We start from the raw sequence: 18,815 nt of genomic DNA, 5'->3' as shown, positions 1-18,815 counted from the left end.
CTTTCAATTTTAATGAGAACAGTTGGGTCTTGCAGGATCAGAAGGTGCTCCAGTTTTGTCTCCTTAAATATACTAGGTTCGTATTGGCTGGTGGGAGTATTTACTGGCTCAACTATCGAGGTGAATGAATGAACGATCAAGGGGTTTCGGTGGGGGGGTAACCGTTTTCTTCAGGGGGAGAAGCTTCTGGTAAGTGGTATACTGTATGATACTGCTCACACTGGATGTTCTTTTGGAGTCTTCCCTCATGGAAGTGGTAGTAGATTATCCTTGGATCTTGTTATTAATTTTCCCGGGTGGGTGGTTGCGGCGCTGCACATCCGTTTTAGTATCGTAGATGGAGTGGGGATGTTTAAGTTGGGTTTATGCTGGAGAGGATTTAGGGTAGGTTATAAGAACGATTTTTGCTGGCGATTCTTGGATATAAAGGGAGGTGCGGTTCAGCTAAATTTGCTGTGGTGATGGGGGTAAGTGCCATGAGGAGATGAGTATGATATCGTAAGTTTTTTAAGCTAGCTAGTTGTATGATATAAAGTTTGTATGATAGGGCTATTTAAATGTAACGGCTAGATCTCATTATGGGTCCGAGGTATTACGATAAGGAGAGAAAGTTGAGGGGAAATTAAAATGAGAGAAGGAATTTTCACCACCAAAAAACAGGACTACCACCACCAAGATAAACCTCCAAAGGAAGAAAAAGAAAAAGGAAATCAAAGCTCCAAAATCTCCCCCTCCTCCAAATGCTCAACCTTAGCCTCATTGTCTAGGGGATCCCCCCACCAGGTGATCTCAACCCCAACAGCCTGAGCCTGCTCGGCAAGCTCAACCAAGTATTCCCTCAACTCCTCCGCTTCAGCAGCAAGCTTGTCCAAGAGCCTCAGGGTATCGTCCTCCCAATCCCGAAAGCCCAGAACCCCACCGTCGAGTCCCTCAGAGATGAACCGGAGCGGGCCCTGCATCAAACTCTCCCCCTTGGCTTGTAGCGCTCTCGACTCCTTAGAGTGATGAGTCGTGTCCAACTTTAGAAGCTCGTTCGCGCAGTCCCCGATGCAGAGGATATAGTCCAGCATGGTGCTCCTGCCTACTCCGTGATTTTCCTCCCACTGGTTGTGGGTCCTGACCGCGTTGAGCTTGCACACGAGGGAGGCGGAGGTCTCGTTGATGCGGCGGCGGTAGGAGGCCGCGGTGTTGTAGGCCCTTGTCAACACAGATTCGAGGACTCGGTGTTTGTAGCCTGCTATCTGAGTTTTTTCGGTGGACATGTTTTTGGAAAGTGGATTGTTTACTTGAGGGGGGAATTATGTTTTTTTTTTTTTTTTGCTGGGTGTAGTATGATAGAAGTCCCAAAGTGTAAAGTAGCGGCTGTGGAAAAAAGAAAGAGGACTTCCAAGTGAATTTTATTATGATAGCTTGGATTGGAGATTCAAGTCGTTCGAGCTGTGAAGTTTGAGGGAGGAAGAGAGACTGAGGCGCGGTTGAAAGATTGCCATTTTAAGACAAGCTTTAGGTATATGACCCTAATTCAAGAGATTGGGACTTGAAAAGTGCTCGTACCAGGCTTGCCCTAGGTAAATGATTTTCGCGGGGGGGGGGGTGGCCCTGCTTGTTGGCAGCGGTAACCTGACATGTTTCAAGGACCAAAACGTCTTTCTCGCAAATCCCTCCACATTCTTCCCACATAGGTATCATGCAGTACATACACTCGTCATGAAGTCTCACTCGAACATAATTGTTGTATCATAACGATTGAGACAACCAAGACGTGCTTTTTTGCATCATGCACTACAGTACGACTCCAAATAGTTCCTGGTTAGAGTAGTGCGGCACGTAGCCGGAGGTATGATGTCTTCGCCACATTGAAACAACGCGCCCGAAGTTCTGATTACAGATATGCGGAACGGTATCGTACTGTTAGGTGTGAGGATGGACAGAGAGTGGTGGTTACGTGTTGTCAGTATATAGCTGTGAGATATTGTCGTCAGTACTCAGAAAACTATGGGTAAGGGGACTACCCTTATATGTAGTTCAGGGGATTCCCGAGAGAAATAGAACGAAGAAGAGAACACCTCTGAACAGCAGCGGAAAGTCTCTGAGTTTATGAGAGGCTTTCAGTTCTGAGTTGAGGGATCGTTTTACCTGTGAATTTCCATTGTCCCCACATCACGGGCATCATCAATTTTCATCTACTACTTGCCCTGAACAATTCTGCAAACTTCTCGGAGGCCTACTACTGGTTGTTGTGATCAAAGAGGTGAGAACGATAACCCCTAGAGAGACTAACAGAAACAACTTCAAGGCTACCAGAGAACTGGCCTTTCCTCCGTCTGGGGTCGATCATTATCTCCCTGCCATTACCCGAAAAGAACGCCTTCCCCTCAACCGAGAATCACAGTGCGAGTAGTAATGGATAAACCTAGAACCAGTAATAAACTCTGCATCTTATCAGACATCTTTACCGGTTTGTCCCAAACTCTACGACAACAAGATAGGAGTAGATAATCCCACGGTTATGGCATATAGAGGTTTGCATCTTTTGTGTGAAATTTGGAATCCGACAGCCTTCTCTGATGTGTCCAGGGAAATCGCCTTGGTGGGAAGTACTTTACCACTCAGACCAGTTGGTACAGCCATAATTTGCTGACATACTTTTTTAGGTAAATATTATTGGAACAGTCCCTACTGACATAGGAGAAAATAAGACTTTTCTTTTTTTGGTTTTTGTTAAGGAACTTGTTTTTTGGTCTTGAGAGGTTTTTATTACAAAATTCTCAACTTGTATTGTCCGGTATTATGTAAAGCTATGATCAATAAGTCTGTACACTAACCCCACCCGCACCTTCACCATGTAATTCAGTTGTGACTTCAATTAACCAATTGCACTACCAAAAATAAAGCTAAAAATACAATAAAAATATAGACAGAGTTATTTCCATAGTGTTTAATACTTGGTGTATGGTTCCGGAAGACAAGAGCTAGGGCCTATTTTCTCACGAAAAGTGTGACACTTTTGGATGTGATCACAACCGTAATGCTACTGTTTATGCTTATGTAATTCAGTTGTATTTTGCCAAGAAAAATAAAAAAAAAACTAATTTCTCTAACTCATTCTTTCTTTTAAGCCATTCTCTGTTCCCTGGAATGGCTTTTAGGATTTGCTCCAAGAATTCCAGATTGAATTTCTATAATTCCTTGCAGGCTAGTATAGTGCTAGTCATGAGGGTTTGTTCAGGTACTTCGGTTGCATCATACCAGTGTGTATTCTGGTCTATTGATGCATGTAGTAGGCTAACTACCAGTTCCAATTCTCTGATAGTTATAGCTCTTATTGCGATATCTGTATTGCTGAATCTCACTATACCTCTTTCAGTATTCTCCAGGTTATCTATATCCCTCATATCTGCAGTATTAATTTTTTCTATCACTAGCTGGACAATTCAATGACTGGCTTTGATGTGACAGTCAGCGTCTTGATGATTGAATAGTAACACTTTGGGTTAGCTAGTATAATCTGTATCGAATATGCCGGCACTAGTAGAGATACCACTTTAAACTGTTAGCCCACTTCTGTGAGCAATTCTTTCATAAGTTCCAACCAGTAACCCACTTGCAATATCAGTTCTAATAATTAACTATCCCTGTGGTGGAACTATATCTTCCTGCATAGCATAGAGATCATGGCTTGCTACCATCCTTGAATCTTTAGTTGGTAACCTTGCTCTTGTGTCTAACCATTTTACCTGAATTATGGAGTCCAAGTCATTCCAATTTGCTGTTTTCTGTATGTCATCTGTGCTTATATTATCTGCTGTGCCACCTGCTATTAGACATACTTGAATTTCCTCTTCTTCAATTCTCATTACACTACTGGTTTGGAAATGTTCTGTCTTCAATATCGCTTGCTTACAATGTGCTGCTCTCTCCTCAGAATGGTACTCTAGCAATCGACTACATGTGTCAGATTTGCCTTCTCTTGTACCTAGGTGGTAAATAATCTTGAAATTATAATCAACTAACTTCTGTCCCCAATGAATTTAGCGCCTACTTCAGACCTTCGAGGTGTGGAATATTGGAGATTTTGGTAATCAGTATATACAGTTATTGGGTTTTTGGTTCTAACTAGGTATTGGTACCATTCTTTGAATACCTCCAATATCGCTAATAGCTCCTTATTGTAAATCTCAAAATTTTGCTCTGCAGAATTTAGTTTGTAGGAGTAGAAAGCTACAGGATGTAGTCTTTTTTCCACAAACTGAGAAAGAATGCAACCTGAAGTAAAATCATTAGCATCCGTTTCCACTACTGTTTTTCTTTTTAGGAAGAAATGGTATAAAATTGGGGCTGAAGTGAACCTTCTCTTAAGCTCCTAAAAGGCTATTTCCTGTTTCGGGTCCTACCTGTTAGGAATACCAGGATCCGATACCCAGGAGTCACCCTAAGTAGGATAACCTCACCTGGAATCAGAATTTCTGGTCTCCAACACCCTCCTCTAGCCCCCTTACAGGCCCATATGTCATTATACATATCAATCTCAGTTGCATCCTGTGACTATAATACCACAGAATTGAAGGCATCAGAATAACACCTTATAGGTCACCGCCGTCTGTCCAACCAAATCCTGTTCATGAGATATATGAGAGGGGACCCTCAGCTAGATCTGAGAAGTGAAACAGAGTAAATCTGTCAACTACTCAGAAAGTTACTAGGCTTCAAAGATATAATACCTTTGGCATAGGCAATAAGTAATGGGACATTTCTGCATAAAGAGATGATATTGAATGGTAAAGGATTTCAGCAAGAGACCAATACATTCACATCCATCCTGGAATATCTAGAAGAGTCTAGAACTCCGAGGAATACTACAATAGAAGTCATTAGACTTCACGGAGTGTTGCAACTAGGTTTTGGAATACATTGTAGTTACGAGGACAACTTCCGATACTACAATAGTGATTGAAATCCTGTTACCCAGAGCAACCAAGGATTGCTGACCAAGGAAATATTTGTCAATCTGGTGGAATAAAAGCCTGAATATTATTTTTATACTTGACTAATTCTATGTCTCCTATAGTTTTACATCCCTCTTTAAGAGCAGTATACTGATGGGTGAATTCGTATTCAAAGTGAGTCTATGAGCACAGTTCTGAGTCTTGTTCCTCGCTACGGAGGCCATCTATTGCATGCTAATACTATACTACTATCAGACTGACCTGATTCCCTTTTATCTTTCCTAGGACATAGATGGTACGTTCTCTATCATCATGCCAAATTCTGGGATTGCATTCGAAGTAATCCACACATTGGGTTAACTAATAGTAGATGTATTGACAGGTCTTTACTTCGAAAAATGGAGACAGGTCTGCCGGCCACTTAACAGTTTAAGCCAATGCTTCTATGAGCACATCGGCTGTTCTATGTTACTTAAGGGTTAGTCTCTGTTTAAATCCAGATGGTACTTCTCCAAGCTTTGCTCTATTTTCTTCACCATCTGCATCATCACTCACATTATCCGGGTCGCCACCTGGTATTATTGGGGTTGGGGGTTCTCCTTCCCTTTGTTTTCCCTTATTTTGGGTAGGGGCCTCTTCGGGTTCTTCTCTTTCTGCAATATCTTTCCATTCTTCTGTGACTGACTCCAATATAGTATGTCAACCACTTGGTTGTCCACTATCTAGTACTTTAACTTTGTCCAGTATTATGGCCAAGAGATTGGAGACTCAGTATTGATCCCTTTGAATAGTACAGGTAAAGTCATCATAGGATTCTGCTTCCTGTTCTTGATTGGTAGCCAAATTAGATATCAATGTTTGTAATGCGTAGTTTTGTTAGATCTGATGTACCCAGAATTGCTGAAAGACTTGTACCAGGATGAGATCTTGTTTGAGAGCTTATCGCTGCAGTTGGGTAGTTACCCCCTCATGATGCTCTTGTCGTACATCTTGTACTGCTAGTTTAGCAGCTATTTCCATGTTGATTCTTTCTTGGATCTCTTAGACGTTTACTTCCACCACTGTATACTGATATAACATAATGGTAATGTCACTGTCATGTATGTCTTATTCTTCCAGTAGTCGTTGCTAGACTTCTATCTGCCCTCATGTATTGGCCTGTGAGTCGGCTGATAGAGTGTTAGGCAGAGACAACCTAATAGACTTCAGAGTTGTTTAGGCCAACTAAGATTCATTTCTGTAGACGGAAATTGTCTAGGAAGGCTCAAATTGCACTTGTTTCATGTATGACTACTAAGAGTAAAGTAAAGTAAGTCAAGTAAAATAGAATCATGAAGACAATATTATATTGTTAAGGTCTCTTCTCCATTACTTGATGATGTCTCAAAGCTTAGAAGGTACTTCGATATTTATATTCTGTGTCTGAGTGTTCACAGACTACATCTATCTATTATACAACTAAGTACTTCTCTGACTATAAATTGTAAAGTCAGGTATTCTTCTAAGGTATGAATACCTGGAAACCCTGAAAATCACCACATCCTCTTCGGTAATTACAATATAACTAACTTAGAACTATGTTGTTTCTAATAGTAATTATCTGATTATCAGAGTCTTTAGACTTATGGCCTAGTTCTCAAGTTGAACTAAGTTGGCCCTAATTGTCTCCGTCATTGATGAAATGATCAGTTTCATCTGCGGATTGTATCTGTAAAGGTAGTTGTAGTTGCAACTTTTCAAGGTCGCCTAACTTCAAACCTTCATAACTCTCTACCCAACTGACAGATATCTTCTGGAGGACTTCCTACTAATTTGCAGGAAGCTATTCCATCGGATTGACAGATAATTCCTCGGTGGGCAACCTTTGATTACTCTGGGTAACAGGGTTCCAATCGCTATTCTAGTATTGAGAGTCATTCCTGCAGCTACAATGTTTTCCAAAACCTGGTTATAACACTCTATGAAGCTCATTGACTTCTATAGTAGTGTCTCTCAGAATTCTAGACTCTTCTAGTTATTGCAGAGTGGGTACGAATGTATTGGTCTCTTGTTGAAATCCTTTATCATTTGATACCATCTCCTTGTGTGAAAACGTCCTGTTACTTATAGCCCATGCCAAAGATGTCACATCTTTGAAGCCTGGTAACCTCCTGGACAGTTGGCGGATTCACTCCATTCCACTTCTCAGGCCAAGCCGAAGGTCTCCTGTTATTTATCCTGCAAGCAGAATCTGATTGGATTGATAGCTGTAATGTATACGGTATTATTCTTACAAATTCAATTCTGTGGCATTATAGTCACAGCATGCAACTGAGGTTGATTTGTATGGTGATGTGTAGGCCCTATCAGGGGACAGGATGGGGGTGTTGGAAATCATGGATTCCGATTCAGAGAGATGGGCTACGTTACTTAGGGTGGTTCCTAGGTATTAGATCCTTGTATTCCTAACATAGAGTATTAAAGAGAATATTGGCAGTAGCAATACTGGTTGAGATATCCTACCAGATTTGACTTATAACAATTCCTACCCTAGTAGCAAGTCTTGCAAGATCCGCTGCATGGGTATTCGGATATGGTATGGTAGATGGTGAAATGGGAGAGGGGGCTCTTGAGGACAGAGGAACACTACGAGCTTTGCCTATGAGTCCTCTGATAGGTTTCTGGAGAGCCGGAGGGAGAGAGGACAAATGACTGAAAGATGTAGAGTGATCATCTCTTAAAGTATCTATTGGTTCTCCTAAAGTAATTTGTTTAGGAGGTTACTTTCTCTTCTTTACTCATTTGCGAGCTTTTTTTTCTTGTAGGTGGACTAGGAAGTCCGGATATTTGTAAGTTTTTGTTTGAGTAAGATATACTGCAGAATACTTGGTGTCCTTGCCATGTTGTGCGTGGCAGGATGTAGGTAGATAGGTAGAGAGCCTTGGTAACAAGGAGATCTAATAATATACTACTAGGCGGAACAACCTGATAGACTTTAAAATTGTCTAGGCCAACCAAGATTTGTTTTCTGTAGACAGAGATTGTCTAAGAAAGCTCAGATTACACTTGTCTCTTTATGACTACTAGGAGTAAAGTAAAGTAGGTCAATTAGAGTAGAATTGTGAAGACAATATTATATTGTTAAGGTCTCTTCTTTATTGCTTGATAATGTCTAAAAGCTTGGGAGGTACTTCGATATTTATATTCCATGTTTAAGTGTTCACTGACTACAACTATCTATTATACAACTATGTATCTCTTCTGATTATAACTCACAACATTGGGTATTCTTCAAGGTGCGAACACCCAAAGACCCTGAAAATCACCACAACCTCTTCGGTAATTGCAATATAGCTAACTAGGAATCATGCTATTCCTAATAGTAATTATCTGATTGTCAGAGTTTTTAGACTTATGGCTTAGTTCTTAAGTCAAACTGAATTGGCCCCAATTGTCTCCATTATTGATAAAATAATCAGTTTCAACTGTGGGTTATATCTGCGAAGGTAATCATAAGTGCAAACTTCTTAGATCAACTAACTTCAAACCTCCATAACTCCATATCCAAGGAACAGATATCTTCTGGAATACTTCCTACTAATTTGCAGAAGCTATTCTACCAGATTGATAGATAATCCCTCCATCAGCCACTCTTAATTACTCTTGGTGCTAGGGTTTCAATCACCATTCTAGTATTGAGAATTATTCCTGCAACCACGGCATATTTCTGGACCCAGTTTTAACACTCTGTGGAGCCTAATAGCTTCTGTGGTAGTATGCCACAGATTTCTAGACTCTTCTGATTATTATAGGGCAGGTGCGAATGTATTGGATTCTTGTTGAAATCCTTTACCATTTGATACCATCTCTTTCTATGAAAATGTCCTGTTACTTACTGCTCCTACCACGCATATCACATTTTTGAAGCCTAGTAACTCTCTGAGTAGTTGATGGATATACTCCATTCTACTTTTCAGACCAAACCGAGGGTCTTCTCGCATATATCCAGCAAACAGGATCCGGTTGGATAGACAGCAGTGATGTATATGGTGTTATCCTTATACTTTCAATTCTGTAACATTATAGTTACAGGACGCAATTGAGATTGATACGTATGAAGATGTGCAGGCCCCATGAGGGGGTTGGAGGGGAGTGTTGGAGACCAAGAATTCTGATTCCGAGTGGGGTTACCTAACTTAGGGTGATTCCTAGGTATCAGATTCTGGTATTCCCAATACAAACAGTAGTAGTGATCTACACAGCATGAGATTCTAACACTCTATAGAGTTTTGAGAGACAAATAATCTAGAAACTTTTCCCAAAGTCCTGCATAATAAGTTACTTTTGAGGTAGGGTAGCTTGGCTCCATAGCAGGATGACCCATGGTCCAAGGCAGGGTAACTCTAGTCCAAAGGTAGGGTAACAGTACTCTGAGTTATCCTACAGAGTTGCGTAACTCTACCTGGACTTACTCATTGCGCAATTTAGGATAACTTCCAAATTGACTACTTGGGTTACCCTATCTAGTAGGATAACCACTGCTTCTTACTAGTACCTATGTACTTCTTAGTATGACATAGCATGTCCAACTGAGATACCTAACCAATAGTACCTCTACTCAGTAGACTCTGATCTACCATCATTCCTACTGCAGTAGTCTATTGACTCTGGTATGAGCATAGGTTTGGCTAACTGTAATTGTACTTTATGGAGTCTCTTTACACTATATGACCAATAGGTTAAAGTAAAATTTAACCTAATAGTATATGCTAATTCTCAAAATATTAAAGAGTAGATAAGGGGACAGCTAGTATCAGCTCTAGATGGGAAGCTGGGACTGCTTGCTCTAAATATCTTTGGTAGACATAAAACCGAATATGTATTAGATATGCTTAAAGTACATTCTCTTGTATTATTATTAGTTATACTAGCTGGCTGTAATAGTATAGTACAGCCACTTGATATATCAATTAATCATCCATTTAAAGACATTTTGAAGGTAATTTAACTTTACTTTTTTTTCTTTATTTAATATTTAATATTTTTATTTACTTTAAATTTTATGTTAACTAAGAAAAAAAAAAAAAAAAAAAAACAATATACAGGAGATGGCTGATAAAAAAGAAATTGAGCTAGAGGCCTTGCTGGAGAAAGACTAGCCAGGAGAGAGAAAAATTAGATAATGCCGAGTGATAATAACCTGGACTATTGGCAAAGCATGAGAGTAGTTTTCCCTAATGAGGCAAGAGGTTATTATACAATCTTTTTGTGCAATTGGCCTTTCCTTGCCAATAGATAGTAGTTGAGACTCTGAAATGTCATTTAAGGATACAGATATATATACCCTTACTGAAGACTTACAGGATTGAATAGTTGATGGACTAGAGCAGCCTATGTTCTATTTGCCTACAGGAGAGGATGATTTAGAATCATTGACTTCAGAAGGGGGCGATGATAATAAAGACCGTTCCTATGAGGCAGGACCATTCAGGCAACAGCTCCACAAGTTCGGACCCGACGAGGCCGGGGAACCGGGCACCAAGCCAGCCGAGAACAAATAGTTTTCTTCTTTCTTTCTTTTAACTATTTTATATCTGTTTTCTAATTTCAAATATCTTCTCATATTTTATTTGATATTTCACAGACCATGTGTGCTATTGCGACATCAATGGGGTGATGTTTCACCTTAAATTAACCTACTGGCACTCGTTTCTCTTACTCGAGTTAATACTCTAGCTAACTTGATATTCTCGAAACTGAGTCCTGAAAGTACTAACTTAGAGGCCGATAGCAGCGACGATTGCGAAATTTTCCTACATCACACCGAATACTTACTATTGGCACTTGTGTTAGAAAAATATAATAGACGTTGTCGCATAACTTAGTCGCTAAGCGCGACTCGCAGACGAGGTAATAATATGGAAATTTTCGACCCACCCTCCACCCCTTTCCAGACCTGGCCATTCTATAAGAACTAACAGAGGCCTAATAGGAGTTGCTGTCCCAACACGCTAGGGACATGAGACTCACCTCTGGCGGCAGTATATTCACAAACCGATCTCATGATAGACAATGAGAGAGCGCCGATCCGCACGACGAACACGGGAAAGAGGAGATGAGGGGGGATATAATACAAGGATAAAAATCATAGCTTGTACTTCTCGAGCAGACGACAAAGGAAATGTTGGTTCGAGGGTCTCTTTGTGCAGCTTTGAGATGCTTGGTCGACCTTCCTCGTCTGTCTGTCTGTCGAGTCCTGATTGGGACTGGTGGATTTACCTCCTTTATTGGTATTTGCCTGCCGGTAATAAGGGAGGAAAAGAGGAGAGTCTGGAGCAGCTCGCACAGGCCTTCAAAAAATAAATAAATAGATAGATAAATAATCTGTTGTCCACCGTCCATCCCCCTTCGCCAAATGAATTACTTACAGAACAATTATGGTCAAACTCCACTACTATTCTTCTTGCTGCAGGAAATACAATTCGCTCCGAATGTGCTCTATTTCGCATAATACGTTAAGCCTTAAGCCACAAGTGGCGATCTGCTTGCTCGAGGTTATCAAACACCTTTCCATATATTTGGAGAACACGCAATGAGGAGCCAAAACCTGTCGAGTGATCTATTATGATTAGGAATCACTTCATCGCTGCCTGCTACTCGAAGGGGAGATTTGTTTGAAGTTGGAGAAAATTTAATTAATTGTACATGATGTGGCTGATCAATTACTCGAACAAGTTTTATTGAGCCCCGTTCCGTTATTTGCAGAATAGTAATTTCTTGCCCCATAGTACATGATAGAAAAGGGGGAAGAGAAAAGCTGAAAGTAGACTCTCACTCCACCGGGGTTTTTCCACCCCCCCGACCAACTTTTATTTTTAAGTGATTTTTTTTGGTATGACTGTTTTTGGTTAGGTATGTTTTCTGAGAATGGTTAATAGTACTGAACTGTCGTGATAAATTCTGTTACTGTTAGCACTGACAAGTATTAGGGTAAAAAAAGAGAGAACAGCACAAACCAGAAGGTTCCATTAATCAAGCGCGACCGCATCAGCAGCTGTAGTACCAGCCTTCGCCTTCTCAACTGCTTCCAGACCATCTTTCTCATCCAGAAGTAGACTTGCCAACAACCTGGTATTAACGACCATCTCGACACCCATAAGCGGCTTTCCCGGACGAGCAAAGTTGCAAAAGTACATAAGCGCTTTGAAGTGCGGTTCCGCCTGCGCCGGCGTCATATTCATGATCGCTTTCAAAAGGGTTCCGGACATGGTATGGGTAACGTCGAGTAAGGACTTGCCTTGAAGTTGCATGTCAGCATTGTCCTGCTCCGTAACCAGGGTTTTGAGATCCGGGATAAGTGAGGGGGATTGGCCGCCACACATGTAGAACGCGTATAGGCTCATGCCATACTTTTGCTGGTACTGGTCGAACTTTTTGAGGATCCTATCTTGGACGGACGCGAGTCTGGAGAGGATGTTGAGGTTCCTGGCGAGGAGGACTGGGTCGGTGCGGTGGTGCGGTGGTAGCGGGACCGGTGCTTTAAAGGGCGCTACATTCTGCGCGGGAGGAGGCCTAGCTGGCATGGAAGCCTTACTGACAGGCTGGGGTTGTGGTGGTGGTTGCACATTTTCTGATTCCATAGAGGAATAGGAGTTCAGATTATCTGTGCTTTCCTCAATTAATGCAGATGCGCCTCGCTCTGAACTATCTGAGTTGCTTATAGGGTAGGAGTCAACCGACACCGGAGCGACAATTCTTAAAGTTTCAGCCCGAGTATCCCGGGACATGAGTTGAGCCCTTTTGGCAGCAGGTGGGCTAGATGAGCTATTGGAATCATGGCTTACACGCCTCCTCTTACCAGATCCAGACCCCGAAACAGAGCGTCCAGTGCCAGTTGTAACTAGGGCTGTGGTTACGGCTTGCACTGAATTGACCTCGAGTACTTCAGAAACTCGAGCTTGATTGTTGCCAACGCTTACCGGACCCTGCTGCTGCTTGGAGGAAAGTGGGGAAGGATTAAACCGAGGGGTCATGGCCAGGACCTCCTCTGGAACATACCGGTTGCGTTGAAGGAGCTCTGTTGGGTAAGGAGTTTGTGAAAAGGCAGGTTTATATGGTTGACGATTTTGGTTTTGAGCACCTGTCGGAACCTTCGGACTGCCCTCCGTGACGCCGAACTTGTTTGCGGTGAAATTTATACACGAGGTTGGCTCATGTATGCGATTGGTGTTAGTATCACGCTGGATCGACGACAAAGGTAGAGCAGCGGTTATAGAGCTATTTTCAGTGGCTGCAGGTGTTGCAATTGGTAGCTTTTGCTGGGTGAATACATCAGCCATCCTATTGCTATTGTTACTACTAAAACCAGTACTCGGACGTATAGTAGTTGCGCCCTGAGGTGCAGTCCCAACAGTACTAGTATAAGCAGGAGCAGTATTCAGTCGCAACCGATCAGTTGTGCGGTTACCGAGTACTTGAGCTTGGCCGCCAATAGCTCTGTCAGGAATAAGTGGATTTGCTTGAGGTGGACTGCTATAAGAGGATTGGCAGTAGGCTGGAGTTTGGGAGAAATCACCGGGTGCCAGTGGCAGGGAAGCTGATTGGGTATTCGGAAGCGTTACCTCATGCTCCCGCGGAATTCTAATAAAACCTTGATTGTATTTGGGCGCTGGTGTTTCGTATATTGCCCTTCTGTCCTCTTGAGTTATTTGACCTTCAGGAGAGCTCCAAAAATGGCCAGCTGTATTCAGTGGTTGCCCAGAAGATGCTGGTACCTTAGGCAGGTGCTTTCCTGCAACTTCAAGCAATTGACTGATATTTGGAGGTCCATTAAAAGGATAAGGTTTATATTGCGATAGAAGGCCAGTAATGGAGGAAAAAGCGGCCGCTGGAGTGGGAGATTGTTGACGCCTTCCAGGGACCTCAAAATCCGCAGGACCCTTATTAACAAAGCGCCACTCTTTTTGGCCTTTGTTCAACACTGACGAATTCCCAGTAACTTGAAGGGTTTTTTCAGGATCCTTCAAGTAGAAAGTACTTCCATCACCTGAAGTATCAGAAGAGCCAATCTCGGGAGCACTCTGGGAAACACTAGCACTTTGCTGTTTTTGAGAGCTTCTCGCCAAGGCCCCCGCAGCTAATCCCTGATTGTACCAATAAGAGCCCGACTTGCTAAGATCTCCAGGCTGATAACTAGTAGGTGTGAGAGTGCTGAGAAGTGAAGGAGTGGGTGGAGTTGAGATAAACGAATCTCTTGACTCCAATAGCCTGGGATCAATTTGACACTGAGAGGTGCTTACCCCACCTGTATGAGCTTGTGGCGACAAAGGGGGATATTGGTTGTGAGGTATAACGTCTGAGTGTCCTCCTAAGCATGAAGACCCAGCAGTACTTGCATTCCCTCTGCCCAAATCCATAGAAGCATGCGGATCACGTGCTTGAGATGCTGCCTGTCGGAAATGATCTGAGTTTAGATTATATGATTAGAGTAATATTCCTTTTTAAATTGCTTAAATTGTTATTTTTTTCTCACCCGGTGTCAGAACAGACCAGTTATCTGAATTATCCATAACTAATTCAAGATTGTCGTGGGTAACTCCTTCACCCCCATTCGTAAACACAGGGCTCTGGTTCAGGGACCTGTTTATAAGTTGTCCCTCATACAAGTCTGTGGGCCGGTCGTCCATAGTAATTTTTTTCTCCTCAAGTGGCTGCGAGCTATGGGCTATATAGGTAAGAATAAGATGCCTGATCTGATACTATTGCACAAAATTTTAGTAAGGCAGTTCGCTGCAGCAGTTGGTGGGGATAAAGAAAGGTGGTGCAGATGAAGGATAGGAGGGAGTAGATGAAGAATGGGGGAGAGTGAATAAATAATGAGAAGGAGCGAATGAGGAGCGAGGGTGTGGATGAGTGGGTGGTGGTGGTGACACGGAGCTGCCATGCCCCCAGCTACATAGTTGCCGTGTGGGGACTGGCATTTCGAGGGTTAATTTGTACAGTTAACTCCAAGTACTTAGGGTAGAGGAGATGCTGAAATGACCTTATTCTACAACCACCCCTCCCTAGATCTATTACAAGTATTATAAGAATTTTGATTATTAGTCACAGGAGTTAAGATGAAATCTGAAGCGCAACCCATAGTGCTTGTATATACTCAAGGAAGTGGTAGGTAATACCGGTACCAAATAGGCCAACTCCCTATCATATCAATAACGAGAACGCTCAACGACCAGCATCTGACTAAACCCTCCCGAGCGATACACGATAAACCGCAGTCCACTGCCTATAATTAATGGTATGATACCATCCCACTCTCAGAGTAGGACTATAGGTATAAAGAATTTCTCATATCACAAAAATAAATCCAATTAAGCAGTAATATTGGTCAAGAAAAGCTCTTTATACCATTTTTGACACCTCGACACTCGAGGAGAAGTCCCCTCTAGAACCAACACCGGCATACAAAACGTTTACGATTAAGACTAGGGGAGATATAGAAGGAAGTAAAAGAAGAGAATGATAACAGCCATATTAGTCTGTGACACGAGCCGGCTTGGCTCGTGATAGAATGGGCTAGAGCTCCTCGAGCCTGGATTTGTTAGGACCTGTTTGGTTGGTATGGTTCCGTTCCGTTTTGCGACCATTTCCCATAGCCACAGGCTCATACAGACGAGGCAAGCGCCTCTCAGTGTCAAATTGATCCCAGGCTATTGGAGTCAAGAGATTCGTTTATCTCAACTCCACCCACTCCTTCACTTCTCAGTACTTTCACACCTACTAGTTATCAGCCTGGAGATCTTAGCAAGTCGGGCTCTTATTGGTACAATGAAGGATTGGCTACAGGGTCTTAGCGAGAAGCGCTCAAAGACAGAAAAGTGCCAGTGTGCCAGTGTTTCCCAGAGTGCTCCCGAGATCAGCTCTTCTGATACTTCAGGTGCTGGAAGTACTTTCTACTTTAAGGGTACTGAAAAAACCCTTCAAGTCACCGGGAATTCGTCAGTGTTGAACAAAGGCCAAAAAGAGTGGTGTTTATATAGGACAACGGAACGGAGCTATTGCATCCAAACAAGCCCTTAGTAGAGACAGGATATAACTCGATTCGCAAGTTTGAAGGTAGGGCTATACGGTAGACCTGAGGGGAGAAAATGAAATTCGAGGCGGAGAATACAAAGGAGGGAAACAAGAAATCAATGTGGGCTGTATCATATTTTCGTGGATGATTTTTTTTCTTCCTCAATTGACCTCAACTTTCTATTTCTTCTCCTACACATCTAATTTAATTTCCCAATCCTCGAGTTTCTCGTAATCCCGGCCAACTTTTTCAGTATCATACTAAGGTTGGACCCGTCTCCTTCCATCTTACTACCCCCTGCGAGATTTGAAAAGAAACATTGAGAAAATGAAAAAAGAAAAAGAAAAACTTTGCAAATACTCAAGCTGGCTCGGCTCAGGGAATAATAAGTCGGCTCGAGTCGGGCTCGGCATCTTTTCAGTTTGTGAGGAGCGCTGATTTATAGCATTCAAAAATTAGTCAAAACTAGTACAATTTCAGCGGAATAAAGAGTAGGTTAAGTTAGCCATAACTTTCGTCTCAAAAATGGGACCTTTCCACCTACAGTATTTTCAATCTACCAAAGCAAGATATAGTATCATACTATGGGACTGACTAAAAAGTGGGACCGTCAGCGAACTGATTGAGCTCTTTGTTTTATTAAAAAAAGAATCTGATCGCGCATCTTTTACAAGCGCTCCCGACGGACATGCTCCCCCCTATGCCCAGAGCTTACTAGTTAAATTTTCATTCAATCAAAACCCTCAGCAACACTCTACTGTAACACCAATAGCGCTTCCCAGTCACCCACCTTCGGTCAGTTCACTCTGTCACTGTTACTACATACGTTCTATTCGAGTAGCTCGAAAAAGAAAAAAAAGTCAAAGGCATCTTCGATCAGCTACTAAATGAGGAGAGAGAAAAATCCTATTAAAGTTTCGCTAGTGTGTAACTTAGCGTTAATCTTCAATAGCTTACAGATCGCGAGTTCAAGCCGGATAGATCGTTTGCATAAACTATCACTCGTGAACAATCAGAGGACGGTGTCGAAATAATACTTTCTGCGTCTCTTGTCCAAGTTCGACTTACCCGCACACCCTTTCCCCTCTTTGTCATTCTTCGATCAGCCGATAGGATACGCAATTCGGTTTTCTCTCAATCTTCCGTTCCGTTCTGCGTGGTTTAAGCCTTTCTGCTATGGTATGTTGCTATTTCGCTATATAAATAGTGGGTCTGCTTGATAAAAAAATCGAGTTCTTGAGCCTCTCTCCCAGTAGAAGTCTCCACAAATCCATTCTCGAGTCAACATGGGGCATTCAGGAAGGGAATATTCCCATGAGACAAGCCACTGGTAAGCTAGAGGAATATTGGCTAAGCGTCATTTTGCTATCAAGTTTTGTGGGGTAAAGGGTGCTCTGCGATTACTCGTAGTATGATATCATACCTATATCATAGGGGTGAAGTATTGGAACAAACAACAAACCTTCCTTCATCCATAAGTCCAAACCTAAAAATGAAAATAACACAACCTTGGTATAATAATAGCCAGGCGGATAAATTGGAACTTATTATTTTTCGCAGACATTTGTCCCCCCCTGCATACCACAATACTTTACCCCTACCGCGAGTATGTCTGTGTAGGTATTCGTAGGTTTCCAAGAATACATACCGACGTTTGGTATGATATCATAGCAGTTCCCCCCGTAGATTCTACGCATTCACCTGTTATCACTGGCAGGCACTATGACCAACGGCCGGTATTTACCACCCACGACTACCGGTAGTACTAGTGTGCCCCTGCCGACATCGCTGCATTGGCTTACTTTGTATTATAACTACCGGTGGCTCGAGCAGTAGGCATACCCAGCGCCTATCGATTGGGTTAGGTTTTATTGGTTAAACCCCTGTAATTCTTGCACTACAAAACTTCTATCCAACAAAATGTAGCACCGTATAAAGAGGTTAAGAAAGATATCTATATATATCCCCGAGCCCGAGCAAGGGATAGCAAGCAAGGTCAATAGCTTTCTATATCTCAACCTTCTAACCAATCCACCCAGAACTACAAAACAGTCTATTTATCTCTTCCAGCAATCTTGTTGAGGAAACCTTCAAGCACAGACCTCTTCAACCCCTGAGATTCGTCCACATTGTCAATCAACCCCTTAACCATTGCGATACTCTCTGCTTCGTAACTCCTATAATGATCTTCAAGCTTCAACTCAAGATAAAGGTCCTTGACCTTCTTTTCCGCAGCCGCATTCTTCTGACCATAGTTGTCCTCCAAAAGTTTCCTCTGTTCAGGAGTCACAATTTCAAGCGCCTTGTTTACCAACCATCCACACTTGTTATCCATGATATCAGTGCCGATCTTACCAATGTAATCAGGGTTACCGTAACAATCAAGATAGTCATCCTGAACCTGGAAGTATTCACCGAGGGGTATAAGAACATCGCGAGCACGAGTCAGGTTGTCTGGCGTGGCAATCCCGGCTTGGTGCATGGCAAGAGCAACTGGGAGGTAAAAGGAGTAGAAAGCGGTCTTGTAGCGAACGATGAAGTAGTACTTGTCGTAGTTAAAGCGATTCAAGTCAATACTACCTTCGGGGGATGTAAGAAGGTCCACAAGCTGACCAAGTTCGGTTTTCCAGGTGACCTAGAAAGTCTTAGCGCTGCCCAGAATCAAAAAGCGGCGGAATGGTTGCTCACATCATGGAAAAGCTCGACAAGGTCGATGTAGTAGTCGGTTCCTTTAAAGTATTTCTTCAAAAGAACGTAGATCGAGGACCGGACCGGTACGCAGTAGGCATGCCACCAGGCACCGCCCCGATCTTATC

The 18,815-nt window shown here is 42.4% G+C and overlaps 1 protein-coding gene; it reads right to left on the bottom strand.

Moving 5' to 3' along the window:
- Window positions 1-17,801: 17,801 nt before the first annotated feature.
- GSTUM_00003820001 (uncharacterized protein) overlaps window positions 17,802-18,815 on the bottom strand; it is a 1,953-nt gene continuing 939 nt past the window's right edge. The window contains exons 4-6 of the mRNA XM_002835032.2: window positions 18,801-18,815; window positions 18,688-18,741; window positions 17,802-18,634 (exon numbers count right to left, since the gene is read on the bottom strand). The exon at window positions 18,801-18,815 is cut by the window's right edge and continues 186 nt beyond it. Coding sequence (XP_002835078.1) covers window positions 18,053-18,634; window positions 18,688-18,741; window positions 18,801-18,815 — 651 coding nt within the window. The 3' untranslated portion in view covers window positions 17,802-18,052.

This window comes from Tuber melanosporum, assembly GCF_000151645.1.
Source record: "Tuber melanosporum whole genome shotgun sequence assembly, scaffold_1, strain Mel28".
NCBI classification, from domain to species: Eukaryota; Fungi; Ascomycota; class Pezizomycetes; order Pezizales; family Tuberaceae; genus Tuber; species Tuber melanosporum.
This window is presented reverse-complemented; position numbering and strand designations above follow the sequence as displayed.